At 39.2% G+C, this 24569-nt stretch overlaps 1 protein-coding gene across 1 annotated transcript in view; it reads left to right on the top strand.

Annotated features, from left to right (window-relative positions):
• The window catches only part of ETV1 (ETS variant 1), a 69151-nt gene extending 45870 nt beyond the window's left edge, over nucleotides 1-23281 (top strand). The window contains exons 8-13 of the mRNA XM_009281034.2: nucleotides 10070-10137; nucleotide 10738; nucleotides 12532-12600; nucleotides 15913-16082; nucleotides 19870-19971; nucleotides 22569-23281. Coding sequence (XP_009279309.1) covers nucleotides 10070-10137; nucleotide 10738; nucleotides 12532-12600; nucleotides 15913-16082; nucleotides 19870-19971; nucleotides 22569-22790 — 632 coding nt within the window. The 3' untranslated portion in view covers nucleotides 22791-23281. The remainder of the gene's footprint in view (nucleotides 1-10069; nucleotides 10138-10737; nucleotides 10739-12531; nucleotides 12601-15912; nucleotides 16083-19869; nucleotides 19972-22568) is intronic.
• The last annotated feature ends 1288 nt before the right edge of the window (nucleotides 23282-24569 follow it).

The following is a 24569-nucleotide window of genomic DNA, read 5'->3' as shown; positions in this document are numbered from 1 at the left end:
ATCATACATGTTCAATCAATCAGACCTTATTTTCTGCCTTGGATTTTTTCATGGCTGCCAGTCAGATGTATTTAGTACTTGATGCTGTATCTAGCAACTTTAAGCACAAAGATGCAGCCAAGGACATATAGAGCTTTGCTATTTTGCGTCATTAATGAATATACCCCAGAAGGCGTCCCAAGACCTTTGTTTACAAGGGTTAATAGTGGGCATTCCTGTATAGTTAGCACTTCTAGAATTCAATTCATGTATTCAGTTATTTAAAAAAGGCCAAACTTGAGATGCTTCATCTATTCTGGGCTTTATTTTGAAGCAGGATCTTTGCAGGCTTGATCCTCCCTACCTAATGTAGTGTATTTGCAAATTTGCTAAAGTATGCATGTATCAATATTAAGTATTAAAAGTCTAGTTTTAAAATGACATCTTAAATTGTTGTTAAGTTTAAATCTCATATTCTGTTTTGCCAAATTGAAATAGTTACTCTGGTTGGAAAGCTCTTCTTTGACTGGGAACTTTGAAATTTGTCACACAGTGGTGTTAAGGGATGAGTAGAGGAGGAATTGTTGCTTGCATGTACTTATTACCAATTGCCAGGAGTTGGTCTGTTGAAATCTAGATAGATTCAGTCTTTCTTGAGCAGGTTAGAGGCATTAGCAGGGCTATTCTCACAGTTACATTTCAGGGTAGCCTCACGAGTAATACGCTTGAATGGACCATAGAAAATTTACATTCTGTCCCTGTCACTTCCAAAGTTTTCTTCCAAGATACTAGTCACATCACTTAAAGAATGAACTATCCAGACAGAATTATTAGCCTCCATATCTTGCTTTCTGGGTTGCTCATCCTTTTAATTCCTGAGGCCTCAAAAGCAATAAATACCTTGTGTTGGCACATTGGAATGGATGAGGAGCTACCCCTCTGTTAAGAGAGATGAGCGGAGGCAGAGAGACACATCAGATGTATATACCTCCTTATTTTGGGTACCTGGTTAGGACTAGATAATTTTTAAAGAACATTATGTATTACATATGTTCAAAGCTTAGCTCCTAGGGACTTCCTTTGTATTTCTAGGTGGGGAAGTATGGGAACGTCAGATTAGGGTCCCTGTGTAAGCACTGCAAAAATAAGAAATGCATAGTACGAAAAATCTGGCAGATGCGACGTGACTACTTTGGAAAACTTCATTGGGGCTGGAATGGGCTTTATTGGGGCCTAAAATTGACCATTCAGCTGTATTAGTCTTGAAGTCATCTTTTCCTTTCTTGAAATGTTCTGCCTCATTAAGTACACAACTTCCAGGCTCTGTAACAAATAAAACAGGGGCTCCACCTGCAAAGCTGTTTACTGCAATGGCTCTCCCTCCCCCAAATAGTTTTGACCTGTGCACTCAAGAGACAAGAGTGCAGAGGCAAAAGGCTGTATCAATTCATTTGCAACAAAGGAGTTGTATCAAGGTTGCCCAGGAAGTTGTAATTATGACACTTCTCAGCCTCCTAAGTTTGCTCTCTTAGGTATAGGATGTTGTTAGCATTCTACCATCCATGTTATAAATGTGTATTTACCTAATGACTGGGAACAAAATAAAAAGCAGGAGGCCTTTCAAATACCTGATGTGGTGTTTTTTGAAAAGCAAATCAATGCAAATTAACGGGGAAAAAGATCTCTAGTAGCACATTCTTCACTAGAGATCAGCTGATATGTCCTTAAATTTGAGAGTTTGTAGAACAGCATAAGAGGATGCATAGAATTAAAATTTCAAGGAAAAAAAATTAAATTTGTTTCTTGGAAGTATATTTATTTGCAGATTCCTTTTTTTTTTTTTTTTTTTTTCTTTTTTTGAACAACAGTTGGATATTCTGTTGTACCTCATGGTGGTAAAGTTTAGACATTTGGAGATGCTAGTGTGAAGAAAAAAAGGAAATCTTAGCTGTCAGTCAGAGTCAGTGCAGGTTTGCTTTTTCCAGGATATTCTCTAGTGCATTGACCAGTGCAGCATTTAAAATGACACAACTCATGGTGCTGCTACTGCTGTCTTTAATTATATTGGGTAATTTTCATACAGTGCTTTGAAAACGTAAAGCGCTGTATGAGTGCTAAGTATTATTACTACAATTATTCCCCTGGGAGATTATTTCACGGACTAATAGGCTTCACAGTTAAGAAATATTTCTTGATCATAAGCCTAAATTTTCCCTTTGATCAGGTCCATTCCCTTGCTCATAGCTACACCTCTTTGACTCATCCTAAACAATTCCTTGGTATTAATATACCACCTCTAAATCTCTGTAGACAGTTTGCATGTATACTCTTAGTCTGTCTGTGTGACTCGTTGAGATCTAGCTTCATAAATCCTCCAGCTGCTTAATCTTTTCCTCAAATTCTCTCTGGGTTTTCTTTTTTTTTCCTTTTTTTTTTTTTCTTTTTTGGTCAGGCTGCAAATATTTGCAGTATTTTTGAACATAGTTTTATAAAATGTTCTGTGAAACAGAACTGATTCCATCCTTTTCCTGGATATGGTGCTTCAGTACATGCATCTCAAAACTGCATGTCCTTATGGTCTTAAAGAAATTCTTTTACACAGCAGTACAATTGTTGTCAATGAAAATCTAGCTGGCATAAAGGCAGGAGAGGACAAGGGATAGGGGTTTGCTCTCGAGTTCAGTAGGTTTAAGAAGTCTCCCCTCCTTGTTTTTGGTTTTGCAGTTTTCCCGAGTCTCACTTCTGTGGTTTAAAATAATTCACCCTCTTGTTTCAGGAGCTTGTCTTTGCTGGGTTGCTTCAGTGAATGAGCATGGATTTTGTTCGGTAGTTAAACTGCACTGCACTTTGTACTTGCTCTTAAAGCACATAAACACAAATCTACTGTTGGATGGTATGACAGTAGAAAATAATAGCATCTGAGGGGGAAACTTGGGAAACCTGGACTTCAGAAGATTGCTTTGAAAGGCAGAATTTTAACTTTTCACTTGTTTCCCATCTAGCTGATTTCCCCTATTCACTAATTCTGTCTGAAAGAAATCTGTGGTTAACATAGAATTCATTTTGTAATATTATCTTCATGAACAAAGGAAAACCTGAACACCAAGTTAATGTGAGCATATAGGCAGGAGACCATACATCTATTTTTCCTTTCAAAGCAGACAATACGATTTGAAAAATTGTCCTGCAGTCCCTGTTTTTCAAAGAAATGGATAAATATCCTCTAAATCTACAGTTACAGTAAGTGGCACTGGCTAATGATTTGATTTGAGGATTGAGAGCGCAGTCTGGATTTACTCTTTGTGCATTAACGCAGGTCAAATGGACACAGGCTGCATTTTAAATCAGTAATGGAAGGCTGAAGCCTGCCTTAAACCAATCACATCAGCCTTACCCAAGACCGATTGATCCCGAGAGACTGAGCCCTGTGAGCATAGCTTTTATATGAATGGACTCTGTGCAGCCTGAAGTTTCATTCATAAAATGGATGCTGAAGGGAAAAAAAAAAAAAAACAACCCCACACACGCCAAACCCTGGAATGTCCATTTATGCGGAGCTGAAGGGTGTAGTGTTCCCTCAGCTGCTGCTTTTGCCAGTTGCCTTAAAGTAATGATTAATGCTCCTTGGCCCTGCCTGCCTGTAACCTGACACCATTTATGGCCTTGGTGTGTTTCTAATGTATAGTGAATGAGAAGGCTACATTCTCAAATCAGAAACATAAACAGGAACTGGTTGGTCTGAATTCCATTCAAATATGTCACTTCAGCCGTGCAGTGTTTGTCCAACTTCGATTTTACAGGCAGGGGATGGGGCGGGGGAGAAAAAGCAACACAGACATTTTTGCAGTAAGATTACCAACAAAAGGAGCGAGGGAGAGAGAAAATACTGCTGTCTTTTGTTGAATTCAAAGGGAAGCGATGTTTAAAATACATTTTACAGTTACTGAGGTTAATAAAAGCAAAAACATGATTTTAAAGTATGCTCAAAAGATCAGCTCCATGTGGAATTTCAATTCAGAGCTGAATGTATGAGCCTTTGTTTTCCTGTTCTGCTGTATAAAAAGTTACACATCGCCTAGACAGGCTGTTGACATCTGGTCTCAGAAAATGCATTAGATGTTGTCATAGATCTAAAAACCAAAGTTGTGGAAAGGAAGCTGTTTGCTTAAGGTTTTCTTTCTGCGTGTGTGCAATAATTCCACTTAGGCATGAACTGGTGGGGCCAAATCTAGTTCTCTGGTAGGTTTTTGTCAAGTGAGATGTAAGAAATTAAACTTAACAAATTTTGATTAGCTGTTTTTTAGAAGGGAATGTATGTGTATCTGTGGGTGCACATACTTCTAGATATTTTTTTTTTCTAATTGCTGGTATGAAGGCTAGTGACAGACAAAATGAAGAACAAAACCTTCCATTTTGAATGTTTTTAAGCTGCATAATGATTTGGGCAAAGAATACTTAATTTTTAGGTTGATTTTTAGAGAAGAGAGTGACTATTCCCATGTAACTTCAGTGCACCTACATTTTTCACACTGAACCTCCTAACGAAAAAATAATGCTGACTTTTTATATTGCCAGGATTTTACCAATTTGTAGGACTCTGTTGTAATTACATAGCTTCTGAGGGGATAGTGCTTTTAAAGGTGGTTGAACTAAAACCTAATCCACCAGCATTTGAGTTGTGACATACGCTTCAGCGATTCCTGTATAGGGAGATTGTAATTAGTTCTAGTATTTCTACCTGAATGTCTCTTTTTGGAGAGACATACGAGTTTTAATCTAAATGTGTTCCGCAGGTTTACAAAATCATAGGTTTCATGATCAAAAAGAATTATTTGGTACTTCTCCCTGCAAAACACAGATCAAGGATTTTTCTTAGTGATGCCTGGTGCCATCTTAGCCACTAGTTGCAATTTAGTTTGAACAATTGCCTTTCTTACCTAAAAAACCCTGTCTGTTTTCCAGCTCTGACCCTTGAGCTGGTCAGAGCTTCTCAGTGGTGGTAAGCAGCTGCTTTCCACCACGAGGCTATATGTGTTTCAGCAGTGGATGAAGCACTCCTTTGTAAACAGTTTGTCAGTGCTCTTGGAAATCCATGAACAGAAAAGTTACTTACAGTGTGATTGTGATGTTAGTAAGTTTGAGGCCAAAAGTATGATGTGTTCTAGCTCAAACATTTTGTTTTAAAAAGGCTACCTTTGCCTCTGCACTTGGTAAAAATCTCTCCCACTGCACCAACCACCTCTCCGTGTACCAGAGAAATGCTTGCATTGCACAAGGAATTACTTGGCGAAGCCCTGCAAGGCACTGAAGGGAGGACTGGCATACTTGCAGTGTGTAGGACAGGGTCAGGCTGACATGTGTGAGTGGCGCCTGGGAGCTAGGTTGGTCCCAGCTACCCGAGGGGCTTGTGCATGCCCTTTTGTGCCTGGTAGCACAAAAGGAAAGAATCTGCATGCGCAGTATTTCTCGCCTGTGGGAAGACAAGTGGCACAGCATGTTTAAGTCTGTTTGTATAGATATACCAACTCTGAATTGCTGAAATAAGAGCCAAAGCCCGTGTAATTACTTTTCAGACCAAAAGGACAATTGAGGAGGATATGGTGTAAGTTAAATTAAAGGACTGGCTGTATCCACTGGGAACTGCTTCTGTTCTTAATATGACTTACTTGGTAATAAAATGTAAATTGGAGAAGTAGGCGGGCAAACAGTAAGAAGGTTTCAGTTTTAGTGTCATCACTTTATTTTATGCCTGTAGGGAAGGAGACAAGTTTCATGTATGAGTTGAGGTGTCTGATGAATTCGAGTGACTTTGAGATGAATTCGAGTGGCTGGATTGATGGGCTGAGGCAAATCGTATGAGGTTCAACAAGGCCAAGTGCCAGGTCCTGCACTTGGATCACAACAAGCCCGTGCAATGCTACAACCTTGGGGAAGAGTGGCTGGAAAGCTGCCCAGTGGAAAAGGACCTGGGGGTGCTGGTCGGCAGCCGGCTGAACATGAGCCAGCAGTGTGCCCAGGTGGCCAAGAAGGCCAATAGCCTCCTGGCTTGTATCAGAAATAGCGTGGCCAGCAGGAGTAGGGAAGTGATTGTCCCCCTGTACTCGGCACTGGTGAGGCCGCACCTCGAATCCTGTGTTCAGTTTTGGGCCCCTCACTACAAGAAAGACATTGAGGTGCTGGAGTGTGTCCAAAGGAGAGCAACGAAGCTGGTGAAGGGTCTAGAGAACAAGTCTTATGAGGAGCGGCTGAGGGAACTGGGGTTGTTTAGCCTGGAGAAAAGGAGGCTGAGGGGAGACCTCATCGCTCTCTACAACTACCTGAAAGGAGGTTGTAGCGAGGTGGGTGTCGGTCTCTTCTCCCAAGTAACAAGCGATAGGACGAGAGGAAATGGCCTCAAGTTGCACCAGGGGATGTTCAGGTTGGATATTAGGGAAAATGTCTTCCCTGAAAGGGTTGTCAAGCCTTGGAGAAGGCTGCCCAGGGAAGTGGTTGAGTCACCATCCCTGGAGGTATTTAAAAGACGTGTAGATGTGGTGCTTAGGGACATGGTTTAGTGGCGGACTTGGCAGTGTTAGGTTTACTGTTGGACTCGATCTTAAATGTCTTTTCCAACCTGAATGATTCTGTGATCCCATGATTCTATGACATGTAAGCAGGCTTGGTGCGCAAGGCAGCTGCTCACCAGTACACTGTACTGTTCACCTGAGCTGCCACGCAGAGACCAAGGCCAGGCAGGTAGTTCTTCACCCACTCTGTTTCAGATTGTATGCACCTTCTAAGCCTTGGTCTCCCATCTCTCTCTCTGCATGTGCATGTATGTAATGCAATACCTCTGTATCTCACTGTGCTTTGCCACATGCTGGGCAGTGCCCTGGGCCTCCGAATCTTCAGATGGTGTTGATAAAGTGAACTAGAAAGTAATTTGTAGTTAGAGTGTAATGTAACAACGTGTCCTAGTTACGAAGGCTACGTAAGGTCAGAACCACAGGAACGGCTGAAGAATAAATCCTGGTTCAGGTTTCCAGTTCCTGCTTTGCTCTGCTTCATTCAGAAGACAGTTGCTTCATCCCGTTGCCCGCAAAAGCTTCGTCTTCCCTGTGTCTCGCTAGGGATATGGGCTGAAATTCTGTTTGTTTCTGTGCAGGGTGTGATTGTGGGTCTGAAACCTGGTCGTATCTGAAAAACAATCCGAAAAGAGGATTTAAGGATTCCTTACCTGCTTTGAGTTATACAGGGCTGAGACAACCTAGCCCTTTAAATTCTGATATGGTAATTCATATGAAATACTTCCTTACCAAGGGACCACTCAAGTGTCTTACTCGATAATGAAACCTAGAACCTGTGCCTGCTAAATTCAGTAGCAGATTTTTCTTGTCCTGAGGAAGTCTGTTTGGGCTTTTTCTGCTTTGATGTATTTTGATTAAGGCACAGCAGAGCTTATTTCCAGTATTTTTCTCTGTGACATTCCCAGATAAGAAGGCATTTCTGCAGTGTCTAGATTACACACAATTTTAAAGTAACACCTACTGGGAAAAAATGGTTTCAAACCAACATGATATAAGGCCATATTAATTGTTTTAAGATGACTGCTATGTTGCTGTTAGCGAGAGGAGCAATAAAGAATGACTTCTAAGTATTCCAAATTAATAATAAAAGATAAATTAATTTTTTTGTCTCCATATTTTTAGTTAGTTTTTTTTTTTAAAGGGACTCTGCTGTTCTTGAGATGATGTAACTTTACAATGTGAATTACTTCATTAAAAGTCTGAAATAAGCTGCTTGTGTGTCCTAAATCCAGGCACATTTTTCTTCAAAGACTAAAAATTGCTAAAAGGTGATAGAATCAGTCACCTCAAACACTTGGATCCTGCCCTGGAAGTATTTTATGTCTAATTCTGTCTTATTTGTTGTCTTGAAACAATGCTTTAAGGGAAAGAAAACATGTAATTGCTCTGTAATTTCTGCACTAAAATGTTTTCTTTTGAAGTAGCTCCGCTTAGCTAGTAAAAATACTTCTGGGTCTTAGTCAAGCATTTAGTACAATTTAAAACTGCAATGCTAAATTTCATTGGTTGGACTTTTTATTAGATAAGGTAGAAATGAAAGCAGCAGGCAATTTAATTAGCAGTAATTTTTCTGGGCAAGTCATTACTTTGATGAACTTCAGAGCAATGTTTATGGCTCCTAATTAACCATGTTAGTCATTTGATTGAATAATCACTTTGGAAATGTTTCTACAATTTGATTAGAGTCTGACCCACTCTGATAGTCATAAATTAACTGATAGCACTTTAGGATAACAAGACTCTAGTTACTTTACGAGAAACAAACTCTTCCTTGCTGTATTTTTCGGTCCTCTGTGGACTGTTGAAGCCCAAGCTAACCAGAAGATTAAGTAATGTTGGTAGAAACAATGCTTGCCTTAAAAAGACTCCAGATGTTAATTATAATTGACTTAGGAGCATGGGAGATGAAACCCCAAATTGGCTAAGAACACAACTTCTTGGATGCGTGCATAATTCTTTATTCTGTGTACTCTGCTGTATCACTTTGCAAGAGTGGAGTTCATGAGTCAAAAAGGGTTTTGCTGCCAATACTAGGGAATTTTTACCTAAAATAGAAAATAGCATCTGTTTCAGTTCTCCAGCTTCCTCTTTTTTTACGTAGATTTTTCCATTCTCCTTAAAATTCAATCTACTTGGTAACATGAGTGATTCCTTGCAGGTGAACCACTACTTGTAGCCTTGACTTCTAGTCTACAGAGCTATACTTGACTCGGGTGATCACTGAATCACTGATTCCTGTGGTTGCGCTGCCTGAGACGTTAGAGATTCTCGAGGCCTGAGCAGGCAGGCACTGAGCGTTTCATCAAGAGAGGAGGTAGTGAAGAGTTCGGCACAGATGTGCAAGAGAGACTGTGGGCTGTTAGGGGAAACTTACTATTACTGCCCTGTGTTTCACTTGTTTTGTGAAGTCAGTGTAAAACCTCATTTTCTTATCCTGCTAAATCTTTGATACTCATCACTAGTCAGTGAACAGTGAAATTTGGAATCACAGTCTGAAAGAGTCTGTAGGCAGTGTTGGAAAAATAATGTCTGCTCTTTCGACCTCTGTTTGCATCTCTCAAAGAGTTACAAGTTACCGGTAACAGATTGCATAGCTTAGGGTAGGAGTTTATCACAAGATCAAATAGACTTTGTTAAGCAAGACTTTTGATATCCAAGAAGTGGGTTAAACATGGTCTAGAAGGGCAAACATTTATGGTATATTTCTGTTCGCAAGTCGCTGTGAACAGGATGTGGCTACTTGGGGACAGTGCAAGACACGGGCAAAAAATAGAAAGACATTTAAAGAACACCATTTTCATTAGTTCTGTTTGATTTTTCTCATTCTTGCAGATTTGGTAGAGGTGGGGAATGGCAAATAAATGTCTGTATTACTTAGAATGTGTGCACTAATTTATTTTTTTTTCTTTTGGGGGGGCTCTTTTTTGGCTAGGGGTGTACAGGTGGAGGGTGAAATTGATGCATCTGAATTCCTAGATTAAATGCTTAGCAATCGCAGAAAATTTCATTAACCCTTCAAATCCTTAACCAGTCTAAAAAGCAATATCCTACTCTAAATTCACTCTGACATTCCTTGTATTAATGTAGAGTTTATAAGTCTCCAGTGTGATTGGCAGGCTTTTCTGTGTAATTGATTAAAAATGTTTCGTCGAATTAGTTACAAAGATAGATATACAAGCACAGGGTTTAAAATATTTGTCCTGTTCTGCGTGGATTTTTTTGTCTGTGAATGGTCTGAAGTGTAATTGTCATGGGAGTCAGCTTTTAGCAAAGTTGATTACAATAAGGGTTTGAGTTCAAGTGCCTATATTAGATGGGATCTATGATCCTCACAGTATGATTTTCTCCTCCGCCATGCCTTGTGCGTGCTGCTCTGAAATGCTAACTCTGTGTTGACAGGTTCCCCCTTGCTGTAACTTGCATCCTTTTTGTTGCTCTTCTGCCTGCAGCCTGTCTCATTGATAACCTGCACACTTTTAATTCCAGACAGTCTTTTGACTAGCATTGTCATCTTCTCCTTTCAGAAGTGCCTAGCTGCCATTCCATTTACATGAGGCAAGAAGGCTTCCTGGCTCACCCAAACAGAACAGAAGTTAAGTTTTCTATTATGTATTGCTTTTGTATGAGAGAAACATAAAAAATTAAAAAGCCTGGAGGGATTTGGGGTTCACTGGTTTAATTCTGCTGCTGGGAAGACTCGCATCATCTATCTTTCCCTTCCCAGTCTTGAGTTTCTGAGGCACTGATTTTTTTGTAGCTTCTTCTAGTGCCACAGGTTTATCAGGATAGAAGCAATTTCATTATGAATCTACTCATTCTGTTTTTCAAGGCCTCCAGCAGTTGAAAGGAAGAGACGCTTAAAAATTTGTCCATTTCACCCATTCTGCTCAAGTGGTATTTTCCAAGCTATTGGAGTGACAGGCTCAGTTAACTGTTAAGTAATCCACTTCATACTTTAAAAAGTTTTCAGTGAAAGTTTTTGGCTTTTCCTTTTGTTATGATTTTTGCAATGTTTTGGTGCTCCTTAGGCCCAAATTGTACAGCCATATGATATATACCAAAACTCTCGGTGACTTCAGTAGGGCAGAGCTTAGTTTATTGTCAGAATTAATAATTCTGAGTAAAAGCACTTTATATGTATTAAAAATAAGAAGGCCAACAGAACTAAGAAAAAATGACCACTGAAAGAGAGGGTGTACCCTCCACTCTCCTGCTTTGGTGTATCTTTCTTGTCAATGTATGATTTTTTGTTTGTTTGTTTAGGGTTTATTTGTTTTTCTTCCAAGGGGCAAATTTCACAAACATGAGGGAAATTGTTCTTGAGATTGATGAGAATTCAGACACATGTATGAATCAAAGTCCTCTAGTAAGACTTCATTCACTAGTGAAAAGACACAACTGGAAAGATAACAACCCTGGCTAAAAGCCCAACTGCTTCTGGGGTGGAATAAAGGCAGAAAATAGAAATAAAAGGTAGTATTCAACAAGAAGGGTGAAACAGGAGATGGAAATTTATAGCAGTCTTGGTATATGAAATTATAGGAAGTACAGAAGCTTGATAAGGGAGGTGAAAGACATCAGGGAAAAATCCACGAACTGCAGGGCTAAGGTCAACAGATTTGAGTTTTAATCACAGCCTAAATAGGGGAAAAACAATCTTAGTTGTGTTATGCACTCGTAAGTACTTGGAGGTGGTAAAATTGTTATGAATGATGTAGAAAAGCAGTGTTGTTCAGTAAATATTTGTTTTCTGTATTTGGAAATCAGTCAACATGATTTTATGGAATAAAGGTCATGTCAAATCTGATTCTATTCTTTGTTGAGATTAAAGGTTTGATTGATAAAGATACTTGTGTCGTATAGTTAAACTTCTTATGGCATTCAGTTTGCAACTGCATTACATTCTGATTAAGAAGTTAGCACAAAGCAGTATCAATAAAGTACACATTAAATACATTAAGATCTGGCCAACTGACAGGTCTAAAAGTGGCTGTTACTGGGCAATCATCTCTGAATGGATTGTTTCTATTACAGTTCTGCAGGAATTGATATCAGGAGTGTTGCTATTCAACATTTGCAGTAAAGATATGGAACAAAGCTAATAGATAACAAAGATAGGGTGGTAAATAACGGGCAGGACAGGGCAGTCACACAAAGCAATTTGAATTGTTTGGTAATCTGGGCACATTAAACAATTTTTTTTTTAATATGCTGAATGTAGACCAGGCCTATGGAACCGGGAAACAGTGTATTGGAAAAAATTATTTTGAGATGGGCCTCCTCCTCCTCTGCTTCACAGTGGGAAACAAGCCCAACCAAACATTGCAACCGTATGGCAAAAGGCCTTCTGTAATATTTGCACAGTCAAAAGGAGGGTCATAGGGAGGCTGGAGAGGAGGAGATGTTTTGTCTTGCTAAGTAGTACTGGTGAAGCTGATACTGGCATGCAATACATTTATGGTTAAGCAAAACAGTAAAATAATACTGAAAAATAGGAGTATGTACAGAAGAGAGTGCTAGAAAGAATGAAGCGTTGCAGAGGGTGTCTTTTAACGACAAAAATTAAATTTAGGAGAATGATCTTAATTGGAAGAAACATCAAGGGTGACTTCTGTGAATATGGGAAGGAAATACCGAGTAGGGCTTTTTTAGTCTCGCAGGGAGAAGACCCGCAGGAACTAATGGTTAAAAGTCAAAGCCATGCTAGTTCAAACAGGAAATGAGACAAACATTTTGGAATAAATCATAGAGAAAAATGGGTGCTTTTTCATTTTTGCAGGTGGAGATTAACAGTCTTTTGGGAATGCACACATTAATTAAACACCCCTGTACTGAGGCCAAAACGTTGCGATTGGGTGGTGTGTAAAGGATGTGGGATATTAATCTGATTCCTCTATGACTTAGTGTTCCCTCTGGCATTAAGCCTATGATCTCTTCTTTCTCCATGCATCTTTTATATAAACACCTCTCTCTTTTTAACTTACAGGCTGTATGTATGAAAAGGGACCTAGGCAGTTTTATGATGACACTTGTGTTGTTCCAGAGAAGTTTGACGGTATGTATAACACATCTCTCTTTCTTTTTCTTGTGTGGGGAGATGAAAAAGGAAGAGATGAGGGACTTTTCTCTGTTACTGATCAAAAAAGCTCAGTAACATTCCAATTTAGGATTCCTTAACACACCATTTGCGGTGCGCCCAACCAAAGCTGACCTTTGTCTCTTGAAACCAAAGTCTCCTTTTCAATAGGATGTCGTTCAACTTTTGCCAGTGAAAGATGCTGTATCCAGAGTTGTGGCAGAGGAGCTCAGTTCTGTACTGTTGAGAAGTAATAGGAGGATTTCCATTGCATTGATGATCACATATCGCTTGTTGTTTGAGATTTAATGAAAGCTGTTCTTATAATTAACAAAACGGTGGAGAAAGCAGCAGCTTTGGTTTTGCTGAGGATTAAGCCTCTTGTCTTGCTGCCTGTGAAGTGATGAATAGTGGGGAGTGAGTGTACAGGGCATTTTTGTTTTTGCGTCAGTGTATTTGCTTGACGTTGAACGTTGTACTAGTTTATTTTTCAGTGAGATTGATAAAAAATCAGTGATCTTTTCACAACACTACCCATTACAACAGATTTTTTTTCAAGAGAGATTCTGAGGTCAATTAAAATAAATGGCCAAAATTATCCTCAGTTACTCTGATGTAAAATCAGTTTCCTGGTGTAATTCAGTTGATTTCAGATTTATTTCATTATAGACAAAGTAGATGGACTCAGTATTTCTTGCTGGTGACTCTGTTAGTCTGCAACTTTGGGAAGTAATTTGGAGATCAGTTACTTAAATTTGCTAGAGTGGCTTCTTTGTGTTATTTTATGTATGTCCAGCTTTATTTATTTTAACAGGAAAGATTAGATACTTTCTGATAAACTTGTGAACAGCTCTCTGACCATAGCTAGAAGTAGAGCTGTTGAACTCTTGGGGTTTTTCTCCTGCTTTATTTTGTTTGTTCTCCCCTGAGAATCACTTACATGGATTACAAAACTATTGCATGTCTAGCAGCATTTGTTGTGTTTGCTGAAGAATGAGAGACTCTAAAATGAAAGTAACCCAAAGAATTATACATTCCTCAAACAGAGGTATCACATGCATTCCAGGGTTGGTAAGGAATAGCAAGAAATAAATAGAAGATTTTAAAGAATATTAGACTTAACTGAAGATTGCTCAATCCAGTATTGCATTGTCACTGGATTGACACATTCACTGAAAGGGTGATTTATTGAAAGTCTGCTTTATAGCCTGTTGGCGTGTAGGCTTCCCCCCCACTCCCCCCACCCCCCGCTTTTTGAAGCACATCATGTCAGGTTTTTTTCTTCCCCAAAAATGATTGTGGACCTGATCTGTTTTCAGTATCAGTGGCAAATTCATATTTACATTTATGGGAATGGGGTCAGACCCTGTACTACAAGAAGTTAAAACTCTTCAGGAGTAGCGTTTGTCTGTGTCTTTCTTGAAAATCCTTTTTGTTTGCTTGGGTTTTGTACAGGGAAAGGAATGAAAATGGAAAAGAAATACGAAAAAAGTAAAAGAAGTAAATGTTTGGAAATATTTGCGTCCCCCCCCCCCCCCCCCCCCCCCCCCCCCCCCTGGACCTGATCTGTTTTCAGCCTCAGTGGCAAATTCATATTTACATTTATGGGAATGGGGTCAGACCCTGTACTACAAGAAGTTAAAACTCTTCAGGAGTAGCGTTTGTCTGTGTCTTTCTTGAAAATCCTTTTTGTTTGCTTGGGTTTTGTACAGGGAAAGGAATGAAAATGGAAAAGAAATACGAAAAAAGTAAAAGAAGTAAATGTTTGGAAATATTTGCGTGCTTGCAAAGCAAGCAGTCTGCTGCTAGCTTCTATGACTGTCCATTGAGAGAACACCTTGTACTCTAGAAGATTGATGTTGTGATACAAATAGGTGTGTTTATACTTGTAGCATAATGACTTTTGGTAAAAAATAGCAGATGTGTCGTCATGTTTTGGCCAGTAAAGCAAAAGTGGGATAAGCCCAGGACTAGTCTTGATGTTTCAGTAGTAGTTTCTCAGCTGCTTCATTTGAAATCAAAGATCGGCACAGGCGAAGAATCTGATCCTCTGTAATATTGCACTTGCTATTTGCGCGTTGCTCAGCTATCATTAAAAGAAAAAGCCTGTCTTTGAAAAAGAAGGCCTTTCAGGACTGGAACTTGAACCTCACATAAACCAAAAAGCCTTGTGTTGATTTATTTGTTTTCCACAGCTATTGACTCAATTTTCTTCCCTGATTACAAAAGGAAGTGCTCCATTTTTAATATTATTATTCTTACTTTCGCTACATGGAGCCATTCTGTAATGGCCATCAGAGCATCCTAATGTTGTGGTTAAATGTGAAGTCCTGGCTTTCCCTATTAAACAGGTCACACTGCTTATTGGAGGGTATTGCTGTTCTGGTAGTTGAAATGAGGAGTTTTACCAGCATATCAAGGATTGCTGTCATCATGTGCAGAAAAAAATATTCTCTGCTTCAGCATCAGACCTTTCAGCTGTTGTTTGCATGAGTTGTTTAGTATGAATATGACTTAAAAACAACAGACACAGTATGGATGTCGCAGGATGGTTTTTCATTGGCAGTTTGTGGAACAGCTAGCAGAATATTATTATTGTTGTTTTTTAAAAGCTTCTTCTGGACTTGAACTTTTAGAAAAATTAACTTACTGCTTTTCAGGGGGAATACTAATCTAATATGTAGATATGAGTAAAAATAATATGTGCTTATACGCAAGTCCAATATGCCACAGAGGAACTCGCATATCTGCAGGATTTGCATACCTATACATAAAGCACATGCTGTTTAAGTCCAAGTCAAATACTTTGTCAAATTTTCCATAGAAGCATTTGCATGCAAAAGAAGTTTCACTCAATAGGGTTTTGCAGCTTTATGAAGCATACATTACATTTCCAAAACTAGGGCTTGTGCAAAGTATAGTACACAAATGCAGTTCTTCAGACATCAGAGTTGCTTACAAAAATAGTTCATGCTCTTTCAGATAGAGGATGTTGCAAAATGGTTTGCAAGCGAGATTTGCATGTATCGGAAGTAAATGGGGATAGGCTTAGGGAGACTTCCATAAGTCATGACTGAATTTAGGTAATTTGTAGTATATGAATATGTTGTTGTAAGAATGTTTACAATTAGCAACCGACAGGGGAATGTTGCATTTGTGGGTGGCTGCGTAGTAAGAATTCTTTCCCTCTGTTTTATTAACCCTAATGATTGCTTTGCTGGTTTATCTGACAAACCAAGTGATGATGCTTTTTGCGCATTGCTCATCTAATGTTGTTTCTATTCTGTGCAGGTGATGTCAAACAGGAGCCAGGCATGTACCGCGAGGGACCCACGTATCAACGGCGAGGCTCACTTCAGCTGTGGCAGTTCTTGGTAGCTCTTCTTGATGACCCGTCAAACTCTCACTTCATAGCGTGGACTGGCCGAGGCATGGAATTCAAGCTGATTGAGCCAGAGGAGGTGGGTTAGACGGACAGCATGCCCTGACATCCGCTGCCCCATCCTGCAAATTTAACAGTGCTCCTTTGGATTTAGGTCTTGTTTTCCTTCAATATTTTGCTCCAGTAGCACTTTAGAAGGGTGACAGGAAGGACTGGCAAGGGAAGTGCTTCATTTAGGACAGAGGTGTGGTTAAACGTATACTTGATTCCTAGTCCCACAAAGTAACAAAAATATTGCAAGTACTAGAGTTGCAAAACACTCGGCATTAACTGTGGGGCCCAGATTTTTCAGAACCACTTCATGGATAGAGCTGTGTTCCAAAATCCTTTGAAAACTTGTCCCTGAATAGTCTTTCAACACCAAATACTCAGTGTGAAGATGTGGGAACTTGGAACTTCTAGGCTGTAGAGTGAAAGACCCCATGTGTAACAGATGGCAAAAGAGGAGGTTAAGAACGTTAGGCAGTAAAATCCCATCAAAATTATATAAACCCCCCTCTTTTTAGAGTTGTCTTCAGAGTCTTCCTGCTTATATGTATCATTAGATTGTTTAGTGCACGCTTAGGTCCTAGCCTTGCAAACATTCATGCACATGCACAGCTCCCCTGAACCATGAAGGACTTGTGGGGTAGATAAAATTACTTGCATTCATGAACATTTGCTGAAGCATGACTTAGTTCACTTGTGTGATAAACAGGAATAAATTGAACATTTTATTACATAAACTTTTTTAGACTAGGTAACATTAAATAATCTATCCTGTGTTCTAAACAGCCATGGAAACTGCTAGAAAAATCTGTTGTGCCTGAATTTTATTGTAATACTGATGTGGATGATTTGATTAGGGTTGTCAAAAAGCAGCATCATCCTGGTTTACTTTTTTGCCCCTTGGACAGGGTTGGGTAATAGAGGAGACCGCAGCAAATTTTCCATCAGGATCCCCTCTGAGTTAGAGCTGAGTAGGAAGGTTCGGGGGTGTAAGGCTGCTTCTGCGTTCCACCAGCTATTTCTGCTGTTTGCCATCCATCTGCTGGCATAAGCAATCTGAAGGCTTTCTTGCATTTAAGTTACATCGTCTGCCAACAGCCCTAAGGGGATGATAGAGTAGCTGGGGATGGAGACAGGACTGATGTCCCTTTCCTTCCCGACATGGTCTGCCTGAGGGGCAGGTTGCTGCAGGGACCTGTGTGCTGGCTCGGGTTTGTCTGAGCTTCCCTCACACTAGTGATAGTCACCATGGCAGATCTTGGTGTTGCGCATCTGAGGATTTGACCGCAGAACAGTCTCAGTCGATTTGATACCGAGACTTTGCTGGCAAGTCTGCGGCCTTAGCAGGCTACATGGACTTCTTAGTTGTGTGGCCTGGATCAGAACAGAGTGAAATCTTTGGAAAGGCTTTTGCTTGATTTTGGTGAGTGAGATACCTGATTTTTTTCCCCCTGCCCCAGTGTCAGTATTTTTTACCCTTTTAGTTTTGTCTTGTCTTTAAGGTATGTCCAAAGTTTTTCAAGATTGAAGAGATTTATTGAAAAATAGTTTCCAGCAGATGGTGCAAAAACTTTATAGATTTTATTAGCTAAGGAAGGGAAAGTAGCAAAACAAAACCCTAAGGTTTCCTTATTGTGTAATTCCCTGAAGAATTGGATATTCTGATTTAAGTTAACCAGATCACCTGCTTGTCTGACTTTGTAGCAGTTGCTTTGTGTTTTTGAGCAGCATTGCATCCAAGATCTGGAGGAGGCAGGCTACTTGAAACTTGCTCACTCCTGTGTGCTCTTAGGGAGTACAAAGGAGCCTAAGTTGTTTTCATATGAATGTCACGGATCTGACAGAAACTGTCGATTAAAATAAGAATAGCCTGTGGGAAGTTGCACACTTCTGGTGCTTGCCAAGTGTAAATTGAAGGGAAGTCAAAGAGCTTGTTGGTTCAGCTGCGGCAGGTTAGGATGTCAATGACATGACCTTTCCATTCCATCCCTTTCTGGAGGTTTATGCCCTTGTAGAATGGGTGACAACGAAACTGAATATGTATCAGCTCCTTGAGCACCATAGTTCATTCAGAAAGTAGATAACTGTGAACTGTGGAGGCTAAGAATTGAGCGTAGGTCCATTTATGCTGCCTTGTCACAGGGACAGTAACCTTCAGCAGGAAGGTGGGGTGGAAGGCTAGAAGCCTGAATCCCTTCCACAGAGCAAGACTTGATAAATGCTGTGCAGGTCAGGGACAGGAAGACTCGCTTACCAAGGCTACTTTTGGACCTGCTTGCTTATTTAGGAATGTCAAAATACCACACAATATAGCATATTCTCAACCATTATTTTGTTGTAGTTATCTTTGCTGTGTATTTATTTACTTATTATGCAAGCCTGTTATGTTGGGGACTTTTAGGACTCTGATTAATGCAGAAAAAAACTTGGCAGAAATAAACAGAGTGATATAGGCATGTGTTACAAAGCTGAATAGGCGAATCAAGGTTACTCATCTAGGCCAAATCTACAGCTGGAATAAACTGACAGGATTGGAGGTATGTTTCAATACAGCTATAACATAGCTGAAGTTAGCAGAGCCATGATAATTTACATAAGCCTGAAAAACTGCACCATTGAAAGGAAATAATGTTTTAAAAAGAAATTTTAAAAATTATTGTCCAGATGGAGATCTAAGTCATGGATTTTGCTGCTGTTATTTAGTCACCTTCAATTCTCAGTGCTGCATGTCATCTGTGGTTTGCATCAAAAGGCTCCAGACACCTATGGGAAAGTTTCATAGAGCAATCTGCAGAGAAGCTGCTTGGCCACTCTCTCCTTTTTCCAGAGCTATATGCATATGCACCTCTGAAACATTGTTATAAAATGTGCTTTAAAGAGTTCATCAGCTCTGACTTTTTTTCCCTCTGGTGACATGATAGTCATTTGTACAGCCAGTAATTGAAATGTCACCAACAGCTGATTATAATTTCAGGTGGGGAATAAGCAGTTAAGCTCTTCAAACAAAAGGTCTCTTTGTCCAGAACTACCTTTGGCAATAAAACAGGGAGCGTAAAGGCAAGTAGAAATCATAAGTCAGAGCAAAAGGCATATTGTTCTCTATGGAATGGCCTCCCGAGTTGCTTGCAACTCCCTTTTTATTATTATTTTTTTAAGGGAAATTATACAACTGCAACTATGAAATTTCTGTCCCATTCTTTATACTACCATACAGTTCTTCCAAGCGATTACCCTGCCTTCTCTGATAATTCATTTTCTTTGCTGAAGTAATATTTAAGACTGGGAGTTGGCTTTTGACTTGTATCTCCTAATAATCTCAACATCACTGTCATTCCAAGTACAGTCTGTATTAGGTCATGAACTAAGTGTGTATGTCTGTGTGTTTAATATAACTTAGTGTCCTGACAGCAAGGAAAACACAGGAATAGTACAATTATCCACAGTATCAATCTAAAGAAAAGTTTTCATCTTTCATGAAAGTTTTCTGGCGGAACTTGATAAATATTTTTTTGTGTATCATCTCTTTATACGGCTTTATTTTTTCATTGGTTTTCTTTATTAAAAACAAACAAAAAACCCCCAACCCTCCACCACATTTGCAAATGAGTAAGTCTGCTTCAAGTTCAATGGATGTCTGTGTGTCCAATTAAAAATCATAGTAGTACATGGGAAATTCAGGTCATCGCAACCTTTTCACTTGTGTTTATTTGTTGCACCTGCAAGGCTCCCCCTCCTCCATCCCCAAATAAAGTATCTGATGGTAAGACCTGCTTGTTAAATGCATTTAACAAATCAATGCTAATCCATTTTTGTGGCAGGTGGCACGTCGCTGGGGGATTCAGAAAAATAGGCCAGCTATGAACTATGATAAACTTAGCCGATCACTTCGCTATTATTATGAAAAGGGAATCATGCAAAAGGTGAGTAGCTAATTTTGTATTAAATTTCACCAGAGTGTTGCATGTTAATCCATAAGTCAGTTTACGAGGAGTACTTGTAACTGCATTGCTTAGGTAGGTTTTTCGTCTATTTAGGCAAACACTAAGCTTTTTCATCTACCAGGTCCAGTATATGCATCAAGATTTTTTTTTCTATGTAAAAAATGTCTGTGGTTTTAGTTCACACAATGCACATCATGATTATAGAGAAAGAGGTAACATTCGAAAATATCCAAAAGAGCTTCCTGGCACCTGGGAAAGGCAAACAGTAGAGTACGCTATGAATAATGTTTTGCAGATCTAAATTAGCTGCCCAGCACTTGGGTACTTTGGTAAGTGCAAGATAGGGGAGAAAAATGATACCTATTAACATACCAAATACTTTAATATTTTACCAATAGTGTTGTAATAATACCATTTTTAAGTGGAATTTAATATTTTATAATAGGCTGAATTATGAGAAATATTTAACAATAATTTATATATAACAGTCTGGTCTTGCTGACAGTATTCAACCCGTCCTTCTACTGTGGCTTGCTGATTTACATGTATGTTTTTAAATCTTGCTATGTAGTACTACGTAGATTGACTGAGAAATCAATAGGAGAGACCTATCTGCTGCATCTACAAAACTGGCAGGTGTGACCAAAGATCATAATGAACACCTTGTGCTGTAAAACTTGTTCCATATCTTTTCACATTAGTTTTGTGACCTGTGATGACTAACATGTTTAAACCTGCCATTTGCCAATTCCATGAATGGAAACAATGTTCTCGGCTCAAGTTACTGGGCAACTTTTCCAGTAGGTTTTGTGAAGTCTCAGTTTGGAGTTGCCTGTTACAGGTTCTCTTGCTTTGATTATGGGACTGTTGTAGCGCTCTCCTTTTTCGCTATCCAGGAATCAATTTGGACAACGATCTTGGACTAGTATTGGCTTGTGGTACTTGAGCAGCACAGTGCCTCATCCATTTTTTTGTGTCACATAACTGTGCATTGAGTCTTTGTAAAGTGGACTGGAGACTGGGTCCAGTCGGGGAGAAGCAGAAACGCTTGATTTTGCTGGGTGGTGCTTCAGGCAGAGGAGGTCCTCGTTGCAGGTTACAGCTCAGCTCCATAGGCAATTGTGCCGGCACAGTTCAAAGGCAGCACAGAGGCAAGAATAAGTAGCAAAGAGAGTGAAACAAGTTGAAAAGGTGGGGACGGGAATGCTGTAAGGCTGATAATGCTGCCCAACCCACACATCCATTTAATATGGCAAGTTTACAAGTACTTCTGACAGGTAGCTTGCTACCTCTTAAACTACTACTTTATTATCTACAAGAATGTATTTAACACACATTTTAAAAGCTTGTTTGGATGCTTATTTTTCTGACAGCAATGTCTGAGGTTTGCCCTGGGATCACCCTATCTGGCCAGTTAGTGTATGTTAAAAACTAATGGTGGTTGTAGATTCATAGCAGGTTTCTTTACTGCAACATTTGTATGCACATTTTTTCCCCTTTTGTTTTAAGTTAAGCAATGATAACAGGTTATGCAAATGCCAGATTTCTGAATGCAGCCTTCAGTCTGTCAAACTTGCTGACATTAATTTGATGAAAAAAATTCTACTGCAGATACAGTCTCTACCAAAACTTTACATTATTTTTAGAATAAATAAGCTGAAAATTTAAGGAGGTGCTTCAGACTATTTTGCACCCATAAGAATAGAGTTAAGTTTGCAACACTTTTGCCACCTTCATTCACTCACTTCCAATGCTGTGCTGGAGTTGCAAGAAGCAGACAATATGATCTTTATTTTAAAATAATTTTAGTAAACCGTGAGCATGCAACATGGTTCATATTTTTTAACATAATTCTTTAAATAAGGTGCTTGAGAAGACACTATATTGACTTTTTTTTAAAAATAAGACAATAATTCTGTATTGTTTTTATCATTCTTCAGCTTCTAGGAAGATGAAGCACAGATATGTAGTGCTATTTCTGAGTAAGGGAAAACTTTAGGATCTTTGGACAAATTGTCCCTCCATAAGCAAATCCAAATGTCCCAGCTTTGCATGAGCAATTGCTAAGTACATATTAGCCTACGTATTTGCTTATGCTGTCCCTGTACAATCAGCATGCACTGTAACTAAGTGCTTTTATACTCAAGTATGAATCAATCTGCGTAAAGTGAAATTCAGATCTCTGTCATGCAACGTGATTTTTTTTTTCCACTTCACACACAGAGTGTTGGACTTAGTAATTTTATTTTGCCACTGTAGTGACAATTTGTTTACATTTTCCAATAAGAACAGTTCCATTTGTGGTTAAGTATAGGAAAAGATCACAAACAAAAGTTTGGAAGTAGAATACCTAGTCCATCTTCCAACAGGATATCACGTGTGGCAAAACCAAGAGTGTTCTGCACAGTCTGCTTCTGCAGATCCCTGTTGTCTTTGCTAGGTCATTGCCTTACCAGTTCTGCTGCCGTGTTATTAATTGCGTAACGAAGGTGAGTTCTTCACAAGACTGTTGAACTTGGAGTTGCAAAACCACGAGGCCTTACGCTGCATCTTTTTGTCCCTTCTCTTGTCCTAAGGTGGCTGGAGAAAGATACGTCTACAAGTTTGTTTGCGACCCTGAAGCGCTTTTCTCCATGGCTTTTCCAGACAACCAGCGCCCCTTACTGAAGACTGACATGGAGCGTCACATCAATGAGGAGGACACTGTACCTCTGTCCCACTTTGATGAGAGCATGGTCTACATGCAGGACGGTGGCTGCTGCAACACCCACCCCTATAACGAAGGCTATGTCTATTAACAACAGTGACAGTGAAGGGGATGTTTCCCCCCTCCCTTAGGCTTCTCCTCTTTCACAAGACCCAGAGGAAAGCTGACTCGACTTCAGTTTGTTTTTTAAATAGTACACTAAAAGGGGCTTTTCCTGTTGCATTACTCCTATGGTCTGCCATGGACAGCGCACTTTATTTGAAAGGGGAGGGTTGGAACCTAAACGTTATTCTGTGTAACAGGAGGAAAAGGGTGGGTTTGCTTTTTACTTAAGTTTGGGAAGGGAACATACAGGTTTTAAGTACAAAAAAGCTATATCATGTCTGTTTTGTTTCATATCAGCATAAGATATTGTACATTTTCTCTGGGTATCCATAGTACAGTTAATTCTCATTGTGCAAAATAACCACTTGATGATGATATCAGCACAGCATGCCTAGGGCATTTGTTTCTTGCCATTCTTACTTGTCTTTCTGCAGTTAAAAAAGAGAAGCAAAGCATATACCATAGCATTTAATTTAGAAGTTTTTTGTTTGTTTGTTTGGGTTTTTTTGGTATGGCCTCAAAAAAAAAAAGGAAATACAGTGACCAAGCAAAATCCCTGACTTCAGACTGCAAGCCACATGCCGTATCTGGTGCCACGTTGCTATACATATATGGCCCATGCTATGGCTTAGACCTGTCAAGATCCATTTGAGGGTAGTAATTACGTGTGGTAGGCTTTCTGATGATCATGTCAGCATTAAATACAGGATCATGATCGGGACGGAGAAAACATTTTGTATCCTTCCATTTCCTTTGGTACATAAATAAGTTATTTAATCAATAGGAATTAACTGTACTAAGTCACATATCTAATTATGCTGTTTAGACACAGCAAGCACTCCTTGAGAAAAATATCCAATACACTAAATAGGTACTTTAGTAATTTTTAGACACGGTACCCATTAATATGCATTTAAACCTTTTACTGCTGTGTTATGTTGATAACATATATAAATACTAGATAATGCTAATGCTTCTGCTGCTGTCTTTTTCTGTAATATTCTCTTTGATGCTGAATTTACTATGACCATTTATAAGCAATGCTGTAACTACAGGTAGCATTTCAGGACAAAATAGATGACTTGAACCATTTATTGCTTAGAAAATAGCTTACGCCATAGCTGTGCTATAAGCAGCTTTTATGCGCATCCACAAATGACTAGTAAGCTTCAGCTTGCTAAGGAAAGCTCTGCAGAACCTTTTGTAATTTTTGGTGGAACAGAGACTTAGATGAACTGTCAAAGAATACCATGAAGTCGCTGTATGACGTTGTAGTGCTGGCACTGATGTTACCAATCAACTTGTTTTGGACACTAAATGTAAATGTGATCAGATATGCTCGGAAGACAATTTAAATTTTGAGGGTTTTGGGGGGTTTTTTTGTTATTTTTTCAAATTGTTTTATTTTTTGAGAGGGGTAATCTTGAACACAAGCCACACACACTATTCTGTATGTAAAATGAAGGAGGAAAAAAAAAAAAGCAAGCCCTGACAAAACCCCAAAAGTTTTAAATATTTAGGAGCACCTTCTCTGAAAATAATATTTCACGTGTGGTAGGCTTTCTGATGATCATGTCAGCATTAAATACAGGATCATGATCGGGACGGAGAAAACATTTTGTATCCTTCCATTTCCTTTGGTACATAAATAAGTTATTTAATCAATAGGAATTAACTGTACTAAGTCACATATCTAATTATGCTGTTTAGACACAGCAAGCACTCCTTGAGAAAAATATCCAATACACTAAATAGGTACTTTAGT

The sequence above is a fragment of the Aptenodytes forsteri genome, unplaced genomic scaffold (assembly GCF_000699145.1).
Source record: "Aptenodytes forsteri isolate BGI_AS27 unplaced genomic scaffold, ASM69914v1 Scaffold292, whole genome shotgun sequence".
NCBI classification, from domain to species: Eukaryota; Metazoa; Chordata; class Aves; order Sphenisciformes; family Spheniscidae; genus Aptenodytes; species Aptenodytes forsteri.
Note: the sequence above shows the minus strand (reverse complement) of the source record. Positions and strands in the feature narration are given on the sequence as shown.